Source organism: Solanum tuberosum, unplaced genomic scaffold (genome assembly GCF_000226075.1).
Source record: "Solanum tuberosum cultivar DM 1-3 516 R44 unplaced genomic scaffold, SolTub_3.0 scf00026, whole genome shotgun sequence".
Lineage (NCBI taxonomy): Eukaryota > Viridiplantae > Streptophyta > Magnoliopsida > Solanales > Solanaceae > Solanum > Solanum tuberosum.
Genome location: NW_006238952.1, coordinates 1,360,407 through 1,381,146, shown reverse-complemented (window position 1 = coordinate 1,381,146; position 20,740 = coordinate 1,360,407). Strand labels below are relative to the sequence as shown.

General features: G+C 32.7%; 4 protein-coding genes across 6 annotated transcripts in view; all 4 read right to left on the bottom strand.

Annotated features, from left to right (window-relative positions):
- LOC102588842 (probable inactive receptor kinase At1g48480) overlaps positions 1–1,159 on the bottom strand; it is a 3,408-nt gene extending 2,249 nt beyond the window's left edge. Inside the window, exon 1 of one of the 2 annotated variants that reach the window (XM_015306208.1) lies at positions 1–1,159. In XM_015306208.1, coding sequence (XP_015161694.1) covers positions 1–1,014 — 1,014 coding nt within the window. In that variant the 5' untranslated portion in view covers positions 1,015–1,159. The other variant, XM_015306207.1, reaches the window with a different exon arrangement.
- A 5,155-nt stretch (positions 1,160–6,314) lies between these two features.
- On the bottom strand, positions 6,315–12,653 carry LOC102588524 (chaperone protein DnaJ). The gene is made up of 11 exons (XM_006341440.2): positions 12,251–12,653; positions 12,058–12,126; positions 11,785–11,880; positions 11,556–11,680; positions 10,899–11,094; positions 9,796–9,971; positions 8,952–9,081; positions 8,454–8,614; positions 7,672–7,748; positions 6,905–6,956; positions 6,315–6,602 (listed from the first exon to the last, which is right to left on the bottom strand). The coding sequence occupies exons 1-11, from the start codon at positions 12,539–12,541 to the stop codon at positions 6,377–6,379; spliced, it is 1,599 nt and encodes a 532-aa protein (XP_006341502.1). The 5' UTR covers positions 12,542–12,653; the 3' UTR covers positions 6,315–6,376.
- A 1,296-nt stretch (positions 12,654–13,949) lies between these two features.
- Positions 13,950–16,153, bottom strand: LOC102587867 (cell division cycle-associated protein 7-like). 2 transcript variants are annotated; one of them, XM_006341438.2, is made up of 8 exons: positions 16,019–16,152; positions 15,795–15,942; positions 15,614–15,707; positions 14,914–14,984; positions 14,759–14,836; positions 14,485–14,572; positions 14,306–14,358; positions 13,950–14,216 (listed from the first exon to the last, which is right to left on the bottom strand). In XM_006341438.2, the coding sequence occupies exons 1-8, from the start codon at positions 16,082–16,084 to the stop codon at positions 14,125–14,127; spliced, it is 690 nt and encodes a 229-aa protein (XP_006341500.1). In that variant the 5' UTR covers positions 16,085–16,152; the 3' UTR covers positions 13,950–14,124. The 2 variants fall into 2 exon arrangements, 1 of the variants encoding a protein (XP_006341500.1); XR_001472739.1 differs by having other exon boundaries at positions 14,195–14,216; positions 14,455–14,572; positions 16,019–16,153.
- Positions 16,154–17,451: 1,298 nt separating this feature from the next.
- Positions 17,452–19,929, bottom strand: LOC102588192 (cell division cycle-associated protein 7-like). The gene is made up of 8 exons (XM_006341439.2): positions 19,736–19,929; positions 19,470–19,656; positions 19,182–19,374; positions 18,382–18,452; positions 18,223–18,300; positions 17,968–18,055; positions 17,794–17,849; positions 17,452–17,674 (listed from the first exon to the last, which is right to left on the bottom strand). Exons 1-8 carry the CDS (start codon positions 19,799–19,801, stop codon positions 17,604–17,606), a joined length of 810 nt encoding a protein of 269 aa, XP_006341501.1. The 5' UTR covers positions 19,802–19,929; the 3' UTR covers positions 17,452–17,603.
- Positions 19,930–20,740: the final 811 nt, after the last annotated feature.

The following is a 20,740-nucleotide window of genomic DNA, read 5'->3' as shown; positions in this document are numbered from 1 at the left end:
AGCTGCTGCTGCTGCCACTGAATACCCATTATTTCCACCACCACCATTTTCAGCGTCCACATTGGACTTCTCCGCAGAAAGTTCTGTTTCCGGATGCTTATATGTAGCTACATCAACAGACCTCGCATTGTTACCAGACCTCTTTCTACACAATACAAACAAAATCAACAACAGCAGAAGGAATCCCAGTACAGATCCAACAACAATGCCAGCAACTGCACCACCAGACAACTTCTTTTTCTTATGCGCATTCCCAATTTCAATCCCACCAGTAGCTATAGCAGGCTGAGTCGCTTCCCCAGGACAAACCTCAAGCGGCTTCCCACAAAGTGAATTCCCACCAAAAGCACCAGCAGGCATTCCTTCAAGACTCTTCGGAATAGACCCATTTAAGCTATTACCAGAGACATCAAATTGTTCAAGCTTCGAAAACTTTAACTCCGGAATAGACCCAGAAAACTGGTTGTTTTCAAGCAAAAGTGTCCTCAAACGAGTCAAATTGTTAAACCCAGATGGTATTTCTCCAGAAAAATTGTTATTAGAAAGATCTAAACGAACCATTAAATGAAGCGTGAAAAACGAAGAAGGTATAGAACCAACAAATTCGTTATCCTGAAGGTAAAGATTACGAAGCTCAACAAGTTGAGAAATATCAGAAGGAAGAGAACCCGAAAGCCGGTTAAAACGTAGACTAAGCGTCTTAACTCGAGTAAGATTCGAAATGGTATTCACCGGAATCTCACCGGAAAGTGACGCCGCCGGTAACCGGAGAACAGTAACACGGTTATTCTCACATAAAACACCAGCCCAATTACATGGGGTTGTGTTAGAAGCATTCCATAACAAAGTCCGACCACCCACAGCAGCTCGTAACGCCAGTAAAGCATCCCGGTCGGAGTTCAGATCTGCAGAACTCGTTATACTGTAAAAAAGAACAAAAAACAGCAACATTGACAGCTTCTGCATCATAGAAACTCGATAAAAACCCAACATTATGCCTGAAAACTTATACATTCATACTAGAAAAACTAAGAATTGAAAAGAAGAAAAGACAAAAAAATTCAAGAAAGCTGCTGTAGTAAGCGTTTTGCTTTTGTTGTTGGCTGATATTAGGAAGGGGATGAAGTGACACTGGTTTCTTGTTTGTTTTATTATTATTGTGGGGGAAAGTAGATAAAATTAAAAATCCAGGGTGTAAAATGTAATAAATGAAAAAGAAACCCTAGCTGTTTTTTATTTTTTTATTTTTATTTTTCTGATTTTGGTCAACAGCTAGCAGAGTTGATGGTATAATTAAGTTATAAGTATAAAGAAAGTGGACTGTTTTATGCTCTTACTAAAAAACAGTGAGGAGTCCTATACTTTTTATTTTCTCCGCTCCTATTTATATATCGTTCTTACAAAAATTTAGATGGTCATTATTCTCCATCAACTTTTAATTGTTATAATTTTCTTTTTTAGAGTCAAACTATAAGAATTTTGACTAATATTAATTTGCAAAAATTATAATTTATGGTACTTTTTGTATAGTTTTTGAATATCTAAATTTCATGTTTAGAATATCGAATTAATATAATCTAATTTAACTTTGAAATTTAGTCAAATTGACTTTTGAAAAGCGCAATATGACAATTAAAAGTGAACGGAAGAAATAGTATTTGACTTGACAAAATCAATGCATAAATGACATTATTCTTTCTATTTTACACTTAAAAGTTATTAGCTTTGAAAGTATGGATTTTTAATTAAAACTAAATGATTAATTCAAATTAATTGAATAATTTTTAATTAATTAAAATAAATTAAATTATTGAAAAATTTGACTTCAAGAGATACTAAATAAAACTATGAAGATAAAGTTACATAGTTTCTGAAGATACATAATATCTAAAATGATAACATATCAATAAAAACGGAGGGAGTAAATTTTTTAGAATATTTTTTTTCTATTATTCCTTTCAATTCATATTATAATAAAACGTTTTTAATTTTTTTTATATAACAAGATTGTCTTATTTAGATAAATAAATGAGTTTTTATAATTAGAAAAACCATACTATTAATGACTCTTTAGGAGCGAGTAGAGGAAATTACATACTATAAATTGAGTGATCTTGAATTTTTAACCTTCGAAAAATCTTCAAGAGTCAAAGCTAGCGTTTGATCATAGATTTGAGGAGCAGATTTGAAAATCTATGTTCAAATGTTTGTTTGACCAAAAATTTTTACCAGAGTTTAAAAAGAAAACAAATATTTTTAAAATTCACTCACATAACATAAAAAAAATTCAAGTAAATTTAAAAAATCACAACTTCAATAACTTAAAATTTTAAATTTTAACTTCAAAATCTATAAGCATACGAAAGATAAAATTATTATTTATTAAATAAAATTTGTTAAATTTGAAGTTTTGTGATCTAAATTCAAACCACTTATTTCATGATTATTTTTGTAAATTGCCTAATTTTTTTAAGGGGTATGATTGAACTAAAAGTATATCATATAATATGAATCGATACGAGTATAATTTATGGACCTTTCTTTTTTCTTTTATGATGTTCAGCTTTTGTCATAGAATTTCTTGATTGGATAAAAAGCTTTAAAGACTTTATTTTATTTTTTTAATGAAAAAAGCAGCTTCTGCAACTTGGACTATCTGTTCTTTTGAATTTCTTGATCTGGGGTTCTCTTTTTATTTATTTCTCTCACTTTTTTAAGGTTGTTTGCCAATAAATTATTTAAACGATAGAAGAAAATATTGTGCAAGGAAAAAAGAATATAGTTCATGTGTTTTTTGTGGGTTTATTTTTTTTAAAATAATTTTTTTTGTATTTAAGATGGCATATTCAATGTATAATATAAAATATAATTATCCTTAATTTTAAACTAAATAAAAATACAAAAAAATGAAGTTGAAGTTTTTCTATTTATCTCTCATGTGTTAATTATCTTATGTTCAATCTGGTATTAAAAAAGTACTGAAATTATTATATAAAACTATAATAATATTACTTACTACAGAAATCAAATGTCAATTAAACACTATATAAACAATAGTAAAATTTTAAGAATTTAGTTCGATATGTTTAGTTTGAATTTATGAAATACTATATATCGATATCAAAGTATCGTAAATTATTTCATTCAGTATTTTTTTTAGTTTGGTTTTGGTTTGTCTGATTTGTTCAATTTCAAACTTATGTATATTACAATTTAAAAAATAATGAAAATAACTTCATGCATAAAATGGAGTTTTGGATAAAAAATATTCTTTATCTACGAGACTAGATTCATTTTGATTCTATAAATACAATCTTAGTATTTTTAACTTTAGTAAAGTGAAGCACTTTTTTTTAACAAAATCAAAAATATAACTAGTAGCATAAATATTAATTAAGTGATCATACGAGAAATTAACTCGATGACAACTTTAACATGCCACGAAAGAAATGGGGTAAAGAGGTAGGGGGTCCTAATGCTACATTTTAAATCCCTTTCACAATTTGTCATTTTTAATATTTTGAGGGACCAACCAAAATCAAAACTCTCTTTCCTTACTTTATTTTTTTCAACTTATAATCAATTGTCTCAACATCAAATAATAATAATATTGTTAAACGATAAGAACTTAATTTTTATCTCAAAAATACTTAAAAGGGGTTAAACTTCAAATCAAAAAACAATAATTTCTTTACACATTAAATTAGAAATGGACATAGTATGATATACATCAAATTATCATATCGTACCAAAAATTTTAATACTAATCCCAAAAAGTCATCAACAAATAGAAATAAGTTAGTTAGTGGGAGCAATTAATGAAGACTTCACCTAACTGCGACATTATTCTTCAACTGTCTCATCTTACTAACTTATCTTAGCAGGATAATGAACTAATTATTCAATAAGGAAAATATTTAAATATTACTTACTTCTATTATTTTAAATTAATTATTTATATTATTATTGTGTCGAACTTTATATATGTAGTACAGAAGAAAAAAATTGAGGATAGTTGACCCCGGTCATGTCATTTTTTAAATCATTGAATTTTCATCTATATTTAATTAGTCTCAAATTATTTATATTATTTCTTTACTCCCTCTATCCCTATTTATTTGTTTATTTTTGACTTGGAACATCTATCAGGATAATAATAGTTCACATAGCGAGTTTACTATTTTATCTCTATTAATTGATAAAATTTCAAAATTAATTTACTCATTAAAGAGATTCTAAATAAATTGAGAATATAATAGGTAAAAAAATATTATTATTTTTTATTTGTCAAAAATGATAAATAAAAACGAACAAGTAAAAAGTCAAAATTAAACTAATAAAAAGGAACAGGGGGAGTATTACATATTATTTAAGAAAATATTAGTAATTTTTTTTTGGTCGCCTCCAAATATAATTGTAATTTTGACATAATCAATATTGCTAATTATGTAATTTGACTCTATTTTTTTTTTTTACCTTTACTAAGAAAGTTAATCAAATATGAAAATTAAAGTATATTTTCAGTAGTATCAAAAATATCCTTTATTGATAAATGGCTATATAAAGTACTCCCTCTATCTTATATTAATTGCTCATCTTATTAAAAATAATTGTATCATACTCTTTTCATCTATTTTTAGTTGTCATGGTTTCCTTTTTTAGAGTCAAATGATAAGAACTTTGACTAACATTTTATGATGTATTTTTTCATAATATGATATGCAAAAAAAATTATAATTTATAGTACTTTTTGTTTAATTTTTGATAAGCGAAGATTAGGGAATTCTGTATTTTTCATTTCTTCATATATATTTTCCCACTTTGGAAATACAACTGTTATTGATGACATTAATGAGAAATATTAATGTAGTAGCTAGACAGTATCTATCCATCATTTCCCTTTTTTTTTCTTTCTTATAACAGCACACCTTTTGTTTGTTTTTTGGCCTTTTTTTGGGTTGGGGTGGGGCCATTTTATTTTTTGGAATGGGAATAATGGGATGGCAGCATTATTATATATTATATAGTTAGAGAAATGAATCATGCTACGTTAGATTTTCATAATTGCATGATGCAGGTGAATAAAGTTGACATAAACTAAAGTGTAATTATACTAATAGCTATATGGCATCAACAAATTCTTCCAAACACCTATAGATGTCTTTGGTATTTAAAAAAAGTTTGTTTTAATTTTTTTTAATTTTTTTTTTGTGTTTGATAAATACGTAGAAAATAGTCTCAGAGATATTTGGATATAATCAAGACGAACGCTATTGAAATTAGCATGGGGCTAGGGGTGTGGGACGGTGGAAATGTGGGCTATGTGGTTTGGGGGTGTGTCGGAGGAGGGTGAGATTAGACAATTAGCGTGTAATACTATTTGTAGAGCTTGTATTCCATATTGCTATAAGAGAAATCATTTTTTTTGTTTTAATCGAAATAAGTATTTTCAAAATTTTGATCAATCAAACATGAAAAAATTGAAAATTCTGCTACCAAACACATAAAACATTTTCTAAGGAGTTTTTATAAATGAAAAAAATTGAAGATATTAAGATTTTTGAGTTAGCTAATGTTTTATATTAATGGGAAGAATCCTATTTAATTGAATTCTTAGGTAATAAAAGGAAAAGAAATTGATTGGATTAGATGAAAGTATCTTAGTTACCAACCAAAGATTGAGGTGGATTTTAATAAAGCTAATAATGAGGAACAAAATTTTAGGACTTAGGTGATAATAAATTAGGATGAGACACTTTATCAAAGAAGTAAATGTATATTATGATAATAAATTAGCCAAACCTTTCCTATTGATTTTGACATGTTTTATTTCAGCTATTTATCTATCAAAAACAGTCTATTCTATTTTCACAAAATAGGAATAAAACAACATACACATCATCCTTCTCCGACTCCAATTTGTCAAATCTTGATAACAGTCTCACCTTTGTACAGACAACTGTATCAAGCTGTTACTTTTCTAGTGTGTGTGTGCCTTTCTTCACTTCTCATTATCATTGCTTCTTGTGTTACTTTTACTTTAATCATATGGATAACCTGTTAAAATTAAACTTTACAGTAAGGTTATACTATTTTTTTGAGTTGGAACCGCAGCTTTTGTTTCTATTCACTGTCGGCCACACCCATCCAGTGCACATAATACATGGAACCCCTTTTTATGTACTGTCCACTAGAACAAAATCCTAGATTAGAAAAACTAATTAATTAGTTATTGGTTAAACACATCATAATCCTTGATTAGTATAAAAGAAAAAAAAAGGGTAAGAAATGGACAGGATATAGTGACACAGGGATAAGCAAACATACACGTTATAAAATTCATGTACTGCATGAGTTAAGCAGTACGATATCGCAATTATTGCTCTTTAATTTCCTTGTGAAGAACAAAATTTGGTTTTACTAATCGCTTCTGCAGCAAAATTTTACTGTAACAAACTTTCACAAAGGCTAAAAGACATGTTCCAAGTAAAACAGCAGAAAGTGATGTAATTAGAGGAAAACTCGGTAACGGCCTGTTTAAACTCCGTAAAGCTGTCGTCTCTGAGCTAATTGATGCAAATTTTCTACCAGATAGTCCACTCCTACAAAGTGGACAAATGAACATAAGCAAACAAATAAAAATACAGACAAGGGTAAATTTTCGGTATGCAAAATATTCCATGAAACTCTAGTGGAATAGATTTTGATATTCCTTCTTAAGTTTTGATAGCTTCAACTGAACTTGATTCTCATCTAGTTGCTTTTATATTTTCTTCTTTCTTTTCATGTATGTCGATTCATAAATATGAGATCGGCAGAGTAATAAGGAGAAACTAATTAAGTTGTCAAAAATAAGTTGGCATTTCATAATCTTAAAATGAGATGATTGCAGCACATAATGCACCTCAGAAAGTCTTTGATCGGTTTCCACAAACGTGCAGCACCTCCCCTTTCACCTGCAGAAGCAACATCCCCGTCCAGATTATTTCTTGGTATCCCTTTAGATAAAATTAAAAGGTAAAGAATAAAGAAACTAATAAACATGGTGTAATGTGACATACTAGAAATAAATTACTTTGGCAACTTAAATGCATCTAACGACATAAAAGGCAATGGTTGATGGCATGCTTTGGCACATTGCATATTTGAGTGTTAAAGAAATGAGGCTAGTTTGCTTCTTGATGTCACATTTGACATTATTTCTAGAGGATGGTTCCCTATTTTCAGGTTCAAATGGCAGACCACACTGATTCAAGCTTGCCAGTCAAAATTCCTTCTGATAATTCATCACTGTTTTATCTACAAGATTGTTCGTTGAAGAAAATAATAATCTACAAGATTAAGGGGAGGGTTTTAGAGAAAGGTCTACCTTTCAAGGGAGTGGATGAGGTGTAAGTAAATCACATGTGAGAGAGAGCTAAAGGCTTAACTAGAACCAGAAGTTGTTGGTACTAAAATTCGTTTAGCATGTTCACTTCTTTGCATACTTCCGTACATCAGTATTCATAATTGTTTCTCATATAACATTCATTTGGGTCATGCCTTTGACACACTCTGAGTGAAAGTTTTTCTTCTGTTTTGTGATATGGTTATCCGATTGAAAGTATTCCTCTTATCAAGCAAAGATTTCGGACTCTTTACAAGAAAGAAAGAAAGAATAAGAAGATATACCGCCAGATGAGACTGAATGATGATTGGATGTTGCTCTAAGTGAAGCCAACTTCTCAACTAAGGTGCGCTCTGTATCACTGACATAGAAGGAGCACACATTATTGAACAGACACACATCAGGGAAGTATTTTAGATGAAAGCAACAAAATAGTGAAGATGCTCAATGAGAAACTATGTTACTCCTGCTCAAGAAAATTATCAAACTCAGACTCTATGTCACAACAACAACAACAATAACAACATACCCACTGTGATTCCACAAGTGGGTCTAGGGAGGGTGGGGTGTACGCAGACCTTACCCCTACTACCTTGTGTAACTCAGACTCTATGTTACTTCATAAAATAAGGGTGATAATTCAAGACTTTGAAAAGGAATGTTGACAAATTAAACATCTTTCATACCTTTTTGTTCAGATAAGATAAATCCTGATTGATTAGATTAGACAAATTTAGTCAATGTAATCCTTTAAGGAAGAAGCTAAGGTATATATTTTGTCTCATAAGCTAAACCACTTTTCACATTTACCACAGGGAACATTGCAGTTTCATGCCAACCTCGAAATTGTTGTTCTTATGTTGATTAATCACTTAAAAGAATGGATGGCTCATATAAGACCTTGTGTTGATGAGATTTTCGCAAATAACTTTAGGAGAAGACAATGAGACCACGAAAGAAAACTCATCGCACTTGTACATAAAAACAGAAGTGGCAACTTATCCAATCCAAACTGATCAAATTGAAATTCGGATGTATCTGAAAGCTTCTACCAACAAATTCAAACCTGAGATTCTTCGGGATCTGAACATTTATCAGGAAAATATGATCTCCTCTCACTGAAGATCTATTCATGTCTGGCACTCCCATTTTTGACATTTTAATCTTCTCTCCAGGCTGACATCCAGGTGGAATCTGAAGATTTTTTGTACCATCTACAGTAGTCACCTGTAGGAGTCCAAACAGGAGTCTATATGAGGAAAACAAAGACCACCGTAAGTCATAATTGAGGTGATGTGATTCTTTTAAGAACTAATGTCGGTATTATACCTGCATGGAACTATCAACAAGCACTTCAAAGCTAAATTAAAATGCCAGAAACATACAATGTCATTAAGGGGAGTTGTTTAGGGGAAGGGAAGGGGAGGGCAGGGAAACAAATATAGGGAACGACTGAAAGGAGAATTAAAATGTTGCTAGCAATCAATTCAAATTTAATTGTTTTTAAATTGTGCCTCTTTGAAAGAAGATAAAACCAATTCTCTTTTTGCAATGCTTTTATTACCTTCTTAACCGTCCCCAGAATGGCCTCAGTAAAATCAACATCTAACTTTGAGTACAGGTTGAGACCATCCCTCCAAATACCACGTTTTTCTTCAACATGGATGACCAAATAGAGGTCACCAGACATACTACTGCAAAGAAGACCAAGCCAAGATGTGAAGATAATTGTGAAAAGGAGAAAAACATATCCGCAATTCCACATCTATCTCTCTGAGGCTATTTGAATACCCAACTCACCTCCCAAAAGAACCATAAAAAGTTGCAAAGAGAAACAGAATAAGAGAAAGAACAGAAAAGGTTGAGTTGCGCACACTTTCTAACCTAGGTGAGAGGTAAAACCTCAAGAAGTTTGGGCATATTAACAAACAAAACAACTAAGCTAGCTCCTAAGCGCATGTTCCTTTGAACTTCTTCTTACTTTTTCTTAAATAATTACATGTCTACTACAATGAGGATATGCTTCATTTTGTGACTCGGACTTCCTCAAAATCTTCTGCATTCTCATGATCTAATGCACTTGTTTCACACATAGAATCAAACAGAAAACACTAACAGCAAATCAGAAAGAAGAGAATACCCAGCCTAGAAAGTATCCACATAATACCAATATCTATAACTAATAACAAGCAGCAGAGGCAACATTTTGAGCAGAGCAGGCAAATCAAACATGTACTTAGACTCAGAGGAGCATGTTGCTGACAATCATAATACTATGTATTAGTTCAATTAAGCTAAAAGTTCAAATTGCATATACTGCAGATTTTCTTGTGAATTGACCACATTTGGTCAAAGCATTAAGTTTCTACATAAAATCACATGAACTAGGAACTTTAATTAACGGTGACCTTTTCTTGTCAATGTTACCCTCTCCTCGAACTTGCATCGTGGCTCCATCATGAACTCCAGGTGGAACAACCACTTTGATACTTCGTTTTGATTGTACTTGACCACGGCCACCACATTTTCGACAATGATCAGTTATTATCTTTCCATTACCTCCACATTTCAAGCATGTAGACACCTGAAAACATGAATCAGCATCTAGAAAGCCAGCCAAGAAGGACCAGCAGACTAAAATAGTAGATAGCAGCAAGTTGTTCAAAATAACACACAGGTTGGATGTGCAGAGAGAACTTTTATTTTGTGCTTAAACAAAATAAAACATTGAGCAGAATAAATAAGCCATTTAGTGATCAGAGAAAAATAGTATTTCTTTGAAAGTTCCACTATCTTGAAACAGTAGTGTACATTACTTGCCATAGGTGAATGACAGTAACCTCATATGAGTTAATCCGGAAATAGTACAAAGGTCATATTAAACTTGTCATGACAATTGACAAACCAGTGGTGATAAAGTTCAAAAAAGTAGCCCTCTTTTGTTCCAAGTAAGAAAACATCATCTTAATATGGGGCACAAGCATTGAAAGGTATTAATGCTTGTGTCCAAAAGAGGGCTAGGTTCAAGCATCATCATAATACTCTTGAAAGCAGACTAAGTAAAAAAGCATCATCTTAAGATGTGAACCATCATCTTAATGATTGTGCCAAGTAAAAAAAAAGACCAAGAAAATGGACAAAGGGAAATTTCGGATTTTTCTTCCCTTGATAAGTGGACACTATTCTGGGATGAGCTAAAAAGGAAGTAGGACTATGCTTTTAGGACAAAGGGAATCATAGAGAACAAATAGTCTGTATATAGAACAAAGTCTAAAGTTTTCATACAGAGAATCCCTCAGCAAAAACACCCATGTGATCATGTCCATTAATCAACAAAAGATACAAGCTTGCAAATTTTGTGGTAAAAGTTGGGGAAAAGAACACATACAAAATAGCATTTCAAACAAGAAATCAGTTTAGATTGTAAGATAAAAAGAAGATGAATAACAAAAGAAGTGACTACAATGGCATTCGACAATTACTAATTTCTCATGCAAGTATGTGAAAATACCTGAGACATGATTCCAAAAGGCGTTTTCTGTGTTTTCACCACTCCTCCTCTTCCACCACAGTCAGAACAGACTTTAACACATCTGCTAGATTTAGCACCAGTCCCATCACAACTATCACATTCATCGAGACAGGGTACTTCGATGTCTCGCTGCCCTCCAAATATAGACTCTTCAAAGCTCAAATCAAGGTCATAACTGAAAGACAAGAAAAATCATCAAACACATATTCGGTTAATGAAAAAGACAGACTACGAAGGAAGATAAAATTAAACTTTTTCCTCTCGTCCTTAATTACTTCACGCATAAAACAAACCAATGTTGATGGAGAAGTTATTCTATTTTCTTTTCCTCAATTTTCTTGCTTAAATTTCATTGATGCAGGTGAAGCCATGGAAGCTTATACAAACCTTCATCCAGCGGTATATAAGGGCTACAACTCTCCTCAGCAACGAATGTTACTACATATAAAGAAGTGGTAGATACTCTTTTTTGGGGTGGGGGGAGAGTAAGCAGAAAGTGCCCAGAGAAAGATACAACTACAATGGGAATCATCATCTCAAAACAGTATGTTTTCTGCATGAAACATATCCTAATATCACCCAGACCAGATATACAGATATACATAGTTTCAGAAGCAAATAAGCTTCGATACTCACCGAATATCAAGATTCTGCCTTCCAGTATTCTTGAAATCAAAGTTGAAGCCTCCCAATCCGCCACTTCCTCCAAAAAAGGCACTTGATTCGCCAAAATACTCAGAAAACACTTCAAAAGGGTCCACCTAAGAGATCAGATAATCATGTGGGGACAGATACCAGTCATCATGAAGAAACATTGAAATATATATGAAAATTATGAGAATATAAACAAAGGTCAGTACTTTACCCCCTGTGGACCGCCACCCGGCACATTATATTCTCCTCGCAACCCTGCCTCACCAAAATGGTCATATGAAGACCTTTTCTCATCATCTGATAATACCTAAATATACACTTTGTAGTCAAATTGAAAACAATGAAAGAAAAAGATCAAAACTAAATTTTTACCAAATTAAGGATGCCAAGTGTAATGCAAAATTTCATTATATTATCAATTCAACATAAAATGCCCTAACAAAAAAAACAAAGGAAACTTTTTTGGAGGGAAGCAGGATGTTACCTCATATGCAGCACTAATCTCCTTAAATTTTTCTTCAGCTCCAGGCCCTTTATTCATATCAGGATGATACTATTTTCAAGTAAATACAATGATTATGAAGCCAAAAAGCAGTTGCCACAAGGCAGAGAATAATGTAATAATAACAACTTACAAATGACAAAGCCAAAAACAATAAGCAAATAGATGAGTATACCTTGCGAGCAAGCTTGCGATAAGATGCTTTGATCTCTTGGAGCGTTGCATTTCTACTAACATTAAGAACTGAATATAGGTCGGAGCTGGACGACTTTGCAGCTGCATTAATAGTCACAAAGCCGCGTCGTTTTCGGTTAACGAAGAACGGGTTAGGAGAGACGAATTTGAGAGAATGAGATAAGGAGTTTGAAAATGTGAGGGTTTTAGGGAAGCTGAAGGTCGAGAAAGAACAATTCGTATTGATATTCGAAGCAGTATGGAACCAGTTATGGTTATGGATAGCCGGCATCGCCGGCCGGAATCTAGAGGTTAAAGGCCGGTGTTTGGTTCCGAGAAGGAACAATAGAGAAGCAAGGCAGTAAAACCTCTCTCCAAGGGACAAAAAGGGTTTACTTTTTTTCTTTTTCCTTTTTTATTTTATCCACCAAGCTTATGAGGGCATCTCCAACCTCACTCTATTTTACTCTCCAAATATATAGAGTTCTCTATTTTTTTAGACAATCAACTCCAACTCAATTCTCTATTTTACTCTCTAAAAAAAAAAAAAATCTTTCTCCTCAATATTATATTATTATTTCTATTTCATTTTTATACTTGTATCAGTTTATAGAAAGGGTCCAGATGACAAATGTGTAAGTAGAAGGGTTCAGAATACAAACTGATACAAGTATAACGGTCCTCCAGACCATTTCGCCTTTTCTTATTTCATAATATAAATTATTTGTTTCTTTTCCAATAATTACTTTATATAATTCTCATTTGATACAAAAATTTATTTTTCAATTTTTTTATTTAATATAAAATTATATTTTATTCTAAATACTATAAATTGCAAGAAAATATTATATAATATATAAATTAATGGACAAATTCAAATAAAAGTGAAATACAATTACATAAACATTCAATTTTCGAAATTATTACGTTGCTCCCATAAATGCTCTATTAATGCATTACGGAGTTCAAAATGAGCATTTTTGTCCTTAATTTTTTTATTTCTAGCTAAAAATTGTTCAAACCGGAGGTTTTCATCTACCACAATTTCTGTCGTGGGAGTTGGAGCCTCTACGACACCTTGAATTGATGCATTAAAATCACGTTCATCCTCAATTATCACGTTGTGCAATATATTACATGTAGTCATTATATCATGTAGCACTTCCTTTCTCCAAAAACATAACGGTCCTGCAATAATTGCAAAATGTGATTGCAAAACTCCGAATGCATGTTCAACATCTTTTCGGCACCATTCTTGTTTCATCGCGAAATATTTCTTNNAAAATATTATATTATATTTAAAAAGAATTATGAATATTAGATATTTAATTAATGAAATTATATGTAAAATAATATGTTAATTAAAAAATAATGGAAATAATAAAATATTGAAAAAGTGAAATAGAGAGTATTTGAAGAATAGAGAGTGATTTGGAGGTGGATTGGAGCACCCATTCTCTATTTTACTCTCCAAATATAGAAAATGGAGAGTAAAATAGAGGTGGATTTGGAAATGGTCTGATAAATATACCTATCTTATTACTATTCCCTCCGTTTCAAAAAGAATGACCTCCTTTCTTTTTTAGTCTGTTTAAAAAAAATGACCTCTTTCTTTTAACCTTAATATCGAATTAAAGTTTTTTTATAAAAAATGAAAGACATATGTGGAGTAATGATTTACGTAAAAGGATAACGAGACGTGAATATAGACTAGTCAGTTACACAATGCAAATCTGAATTAGCCGAATACATATCAGGTACAAAATACTGGTGGAAAACATCTTTAGACATAAGGATCCACGCCATTACAACACATTCCATTTTTACATTCAAAAGCTAATTCTACTGCCCATGTAGCTCTTAAAAAGTTTGGAATTAACCAAAAAGCTTATCATCTCCACCCTTCACTGCTCCCTGAAGCTGATCCATTAACATATGTGCCACTGATTTGTATCCCATCTTTCTAGCTGTTTTGTTCAAAGATCCAACAAGAAATTAGACAAAATCTCAGAGCAAAGAACAAAACCTCAAGTGAAACTAGTGATGACATACAAACCTTTAAATGTGTTCACGGTTAGAGCTATATTTCGCTTCTTTAGGCACAATAACCTAGAAAAACATGAGTAAGATATTGATCCATGAGCAAGAAAAAGCCAAATGAAATTTGCCAGTATCAATATCAAAAGAAGTTGACTTCACAATCACCTAGACCTGTTTTATATAACCACTACGTACCGGTTACAGAACCAATACGGATTGATGCCTTTTTCTTCAGTGCAATGAGGGCATATCCATTCTTTGTTAGCTCTCACCTCCTCCAGTTCTATCACATATTTGCACGGTATTAGTACTTATCGACATTCATAAATGAAAAAGCAAAGATCAATTTCACAGAGTTCCCATTGTTAGGCCTTAAATTAAACAGAACAAAAGAGTAACGGTTAGTGAGTCATGGCAAATGCTTTATGCTTTGACTTTTAGTTTCTAAAATGCATATCTATTACCTCACCTTCACCATATCGATTCTTAAGACATTCTCGGCAAAGAAAACCATTGCTAGAATGACAAATTGAACAATCCGTCATGCCTGTATGGGAAATTTTAGACTCATCAGTATGCCAGCAAATTAGTTTACGGAAAGGAAAAGTGCTTTGTATGACCAACCTAAACAAGGTTGATCCATGTCCAAATCACCACAACGTTTACAATCTTCTTCATCACAAAATTTCTTTTCCCTGCATTAGCATTCACAAATTATCATTTTCAACTGATAAGAGAGTGACAAAATACCAGTGGCACACAAGCACAAGCTTATAGGTGAATGGTGATAGATGTGCGAGTTAGGCCAAACTTGGGCAGGTCAAAATGTCAAAGTCACAATCCAACCCGCATAAAGTTTACTTGGTTCAGAACAGGTTGGGCAAAGATGCGTCAAATAACATTGTCATAACACAACCTAATCTCCTCTCCTTTTGTATTTTGATTATTGAAAAATGTGAAAACTAATATATTCTTCTTAAACTATTAGCTTAAGTCCATCCATTCCACTCTCCAAATTTGATTTTGTATGTATATGTTTGGGGATGTATTATATGACCCCTTTTGATCTAATAGTTTGATGGGTAATCAAGTTCATTCCATTAGGTCAACACAACCAACCCATTTAAACTTGGGCTAGTTACTAAAAATGAAATGTAAACTCAACCTCAAAAGGATCATAGCAAACAGCAAGCCAAGGGGCCAACCATCAGAATATCTAAAATTTACTTGCTCAGACCTCAGTCAGTCAATTCATCGAACAGTGAGCGATAAAAAACTGTAAGTTGCAACATCAATGGTAAAAAGTTTGGCAAGAGTGTAATACATGCAGGAGTGACAGCAAACTCCCACTCTCAATCGATTGGAACGCTGAACCAAAGCTTCTTGATTAAGGCTCTCCTTTATGCCATCATCTCCCTCTTCAAAAAGACACAATCTCCATGAAAAATCAATATACAAAGAAACACAAACATTTTCATACAGTAAATACACATAAAAACACAAACTTTTTGATGATGGTGCAGAGTCGCCTTTCAATCGATTGGAACGACGCAAAGGGGCGGAGGAGTAGTCCACTTTGTTGTGTTTTCTCTTCTCTGGTTTAGTTCGAAGCTCTCCCAAGATATTTTGAAGTCCAAGACTGGCAAACCTAGCCTGTACAATACCCCATGAAAATCAGCTACTATTTGCAATTTAACATTGAGAGAAAATGGAGAGAGAGAAGAAAAACCTGATTTTCCAAGATTCGAGCATTTCGCAGTTCTTCATAGTTAGGTTTTACTTTTAGCCTTCCCATTGATGGCCTTTTAGGTTTTCAATGGCAATTTTCCCTCCTCTTTCTTCTACTCCTATAGTCCTATTATATTATATTATATTATATATACTCTCGACAAAAGCTGATTTTTTACTCTTTTTTCGGTTTTTCCATCCGGATGAAAAATAAAATGAGTACAAAATCAAATTATAAGATACTTAAAAATTTAAAACTTTGTTAAGGAATGTTGTGTCTCTCCATGGAACATTTATTGTGCTAACTAAAAGACTATATTTATTTTTTGTCAAGAACATTGTGCCTTCAACTACTTCTCAAGAAAAACAAGGACGAAGACGGGTTCCTTTACATTATGTACATTGATAAAGATATATATAATTACTATTTTTCTATTTTTTTAAATAAAAGTTCGGTTCTTTGATTCACCAAAGTTCTAAGAACCTTACATCGAACACCAAATCAAAGAATCAAACTTTTGAAAAAATAACACAGATATCGAAGCAAAAAATCAAATTAATTCGGTTCGATTCGATTTTCCAAAATTTATGCCCACCCCTACTTAACATGTCTTAACTGTCTCAAGCGACCTTCTCACATTTTATTCCCAATGTGTGCTACTTGCATCTTTTGACGAAAGTGGTCATTTCTAATCCTGTCTAATTTGGTATGATCATATATCCATCTTAACATTTGCATCTCTATAACATGATATCTTGGATTTTAGCAGTCCAACATTCACTGCCATATAACATAGCGAGTCTTATAGTTGTTTATATAACTTAGGGAAAATGATCTGAAATATATTCGAATTTTGACCGAAATTGCAATAACGATATCAAACTTTGGAAAGGACCTTTTACCCCCCCTACACTATTTAATAGTGTATATATGCCCACGTGGACATCATAAATATAAATAATAATGTGTTCACGTGGGCACATATATACCTTTTAAATACACTATTAAATAGTGCAGAGGGTAAAAGGTCCTCCATAAAGTTTGATATCGTAACAACAATTTCGGCCAAAATTAAAGTATTTTTCAGACCCTTTTTCCCTATAATTTATCTTTCATTTTGATAGGTATCCTTCTTATGGCAAAATTAAGTATACATCTGTAAAAAGGAACAAATTGTTTCTTATTCAAGGTAGTAAAACCCAACAATTGTGTTATTTAATTTTCATCAATCAAACCAATCTAAATTATTAGGATAGACAATATAAGTTCAAAGGAATGTTATCATTCAAATCCCCAATCACAAACTGGGCAACATGTTTCCATTTTTAACATGTATCTCATTCTTTTTAAAATTTATGTGTGGCTTTAAAACTGACATCGTTGTTGTGGATAACAACATACTCAATGTAATTCCACAAGTGTTTGCTTCGATATAACCTCAAATGAAAGGGTGTTATAACTTTCATAATGAGGATCCTTGCATTACACAACCAGTGATTGGTCTTCATAACATTCATTTTTACATTCTGAAGCTAATTCTACTGCACCAACAAGAAGTTAACAATGCACTAAAATTAGTTTATAATTAACCCTTCACTGCTCCCTGAAGTTGATCCATTAACAGATGTGCCACTGATTTGTATCCCATCTCTCTAGCTGTTTTGTCCAACAAGGAGAGAAAAAAAGGAAAACAAAAAGACAAGAAATTAGAACACTATATAACAACAGATATGAGCAAACAAAACCTCAAGTAAACTAGTGACAAACATACAAACCTTTGAATATGGCGATCCCAGTTGGAGCCATCTTTCGTTTCTTTAGGCACAATGAGCTAGAAAAACGTAAACAGGCATGAACAAGAAATCAATCCATGAACCGAGAAAAAAAACAAGTATCAAAAGAGCTTAACTAATCTAGCGGCTAGTCCTGTTTTATAAACCACTACATACCTATTACATATCCAATATGGATTGATACCTTTTTCTTCAGTACAATGAGGACATATCCATTCTTTATTTGCTCTCACATCCTCCATTTCTAGTACAATTTGCACATATTTAGTACTAATCGACATTCATAAGTGAAAAGGCAGAAATCAATTTCATAAAGTGAAGAGTAGTGTGTACAACATGAGTGACTTCAAGATCAAAACCATGTGACTTCATATAAACTTCAGTATCTAAAATGCATGGTTATTGTCTCACCTTCACCATATCGAACCTTAAGACAACCTCGGCAAAGAACACCTTGGCTAGAATGACAAATTGAACAATCTGTCTTGCCTGTATGTGAAATTTTATAATCATCAGTCTGTTTACAGACTAGTAAGTACCACAAAACAATAAACAACTTGTAAGACTAACCTAAGCAAGGTTGATCCATGTCTGAATCACCACATCGCTTACAGTCTTCTTCACCACATAATTTCTTTTGCCTGCATTAACATTCACATATTATCATTTTTAATTGGTCCTCGCGTGACACCTTCGCATTTTTGTGATACGTAAGGACAAGCTAAGCTGGCATATATGTAAATTCAAGTGCAAAAGTCACGCATCCTAGCAAAAAGAAAACAAAGAAGCCGTCTTGACTCTTGAGGGAAGTCCCTCAATTCACTGCACAGTGAGTGACCAGAAACTGGGATTTACAAAAGGTTTTAATCTATATACCTAACACGGTAAGGATTCTCTACACTATCAGTACATATATAGCAGATTACTTAATATATAATGATATTAAGTAAACTAAAAGTAAGTATAGGCACGCGGCTGCAGAGAGTAAGTGTCGAACTTGCAACCTTGGATAGATTCTAAACCCCCTTGACCACTAAGCTATGCATCCTAGTTGTGTTGAGGGGGTTCATTTCAGTCTATATAATCATAAACATTGAATTTGACCTTATATATACGGTGTAATTTTTCGATCCAAGGGTTTCGGATGAACCCCTACCGTCCACCTAGATCCGCCCTTCTCATGGTTATAGCGGTGACTTTGTTATAGCAGGTTACTTAACAATTTTTACAAGGATATCGGCTCATAATTATAACAATGACTCGATTATGGAAATATTTTTTACACCATCCGTGCACAGAACTTAAACACTTCATAAAACAAAAGGCAAAAAACTAATAAGCAAAAGGGTATTCAAGAGCGTGTTCAAAACCTGCAAAAGTGACAGCAAATACCCAAATAAGGGTCATATAACGTTCCCCTATCCTTGCTTGTGCAACGCCGAGTCAAAGCTTCCGGAGTAAGACGAAGCATTAAGCCATATTTCACTCTCAACAGAGGTGCATTAGCTGGTCTCTTCTCAATATCATCCTCATCATCTTCTTCATCAAAAAGCCCCAATTTCCCTAAAAGCAACATTTCAAAAAGGCAACATTCTAATTTCAAAATCCACACTTATGGGGCCAAAACAAAAAAAGAGAAAAGAGACATAAATACAGACTTTTCGCTAGCGGCGCAGTGCCGCATGAATTCAATTCGGAAGAGTTGCCTTTCAATCGACTAGATCGGCGCAAAGGGGTTGAGAAGTAGTCAACTTTGTTGTATTTTCTCTTCTCAGATTGTGGTTTAGATCTGATAGATCGAAGCTCTGCCACAGTTTTTTGAAGTCCAAGACTGGCCAATCGCGCCTGTAATCCAAGAAAGTCAGCTTATAACAAATTAACATTGACAGAAATTAGATACACTCAAATTGAGAGAGAGGAGGACCTTGTTTTCCAAAATTTGAGCGTTTCGGAGTTCTTCATAGTCAGTTTTCACTCCAAGTCTTCCCATTCTGGCGTTTCAATGGCGATTTGCTTCTTCGTGTTCTTCTTTTGAAGGCTTTTTTAATAGAAAGGATGAGATTTTGAATTTTGAATTTGAAATGCCTAAGTCGACCGTTGATATTAGATATATATAACCCAATAAAAGAATACACATTTTTTTTTGGCCGGGGGGAGGCGGGAGTGATAATTGATTAGAATATTTTTTTTAATTAAACTAAAAGAAACGTTAGGAGTATATTTAATCTTTCACGTAACGCTGAGGGGTGTATTTAAACCTTCTCACACATAACTTTTTTTTGTCTTTAATTCAACGATTAATTTGGTTTAATTGGTTTGAATTTTGATGATCAAATTTCTTTTTTCCTTCATTTTCTTGTTAGTTCTTCCATAGATGCTTGTGAAAAAAAAAACTTGCAAATGCATAGAAGAAATAACAATTTGGTCACTTAGGATTATTGGAAAGAATAAAGAAATTTGAGATGATCATTTTAATTTAACTCCATATTTAAGTTCTTTTCAGATTTTACTGTGTGAATATACAATGATCACTAGATATGTTATTATTGTTGATTCAAGCCTGAACTTGAGACCTTCGGTGAAAATGAATACACTCTTGAAAATATATTTTACGTTTCTACTTCACAAACAACAACATACCTGAGTATAATTTCATAAATAGAATCTGAATCTACACTCCTAGTTTACAACAACAACATACCTAAGTATAATTTCATAAGTAGAATCTGAATTTATGTTACTATTTTCTTAATAAGTAATAAGTAATATAAAGTAGGGAAAAGGGTCTGATATACCCCTCAACGTTGTCATTTAGAGCTGATATACCCCTCATTATGAAAGTGGCTCATATATGCCCCTACTATTATTCAAATGGCTCACATATACCCTTTTCCTCTAACGGAAGTGAGAAAATTAACTTTAATTTTAT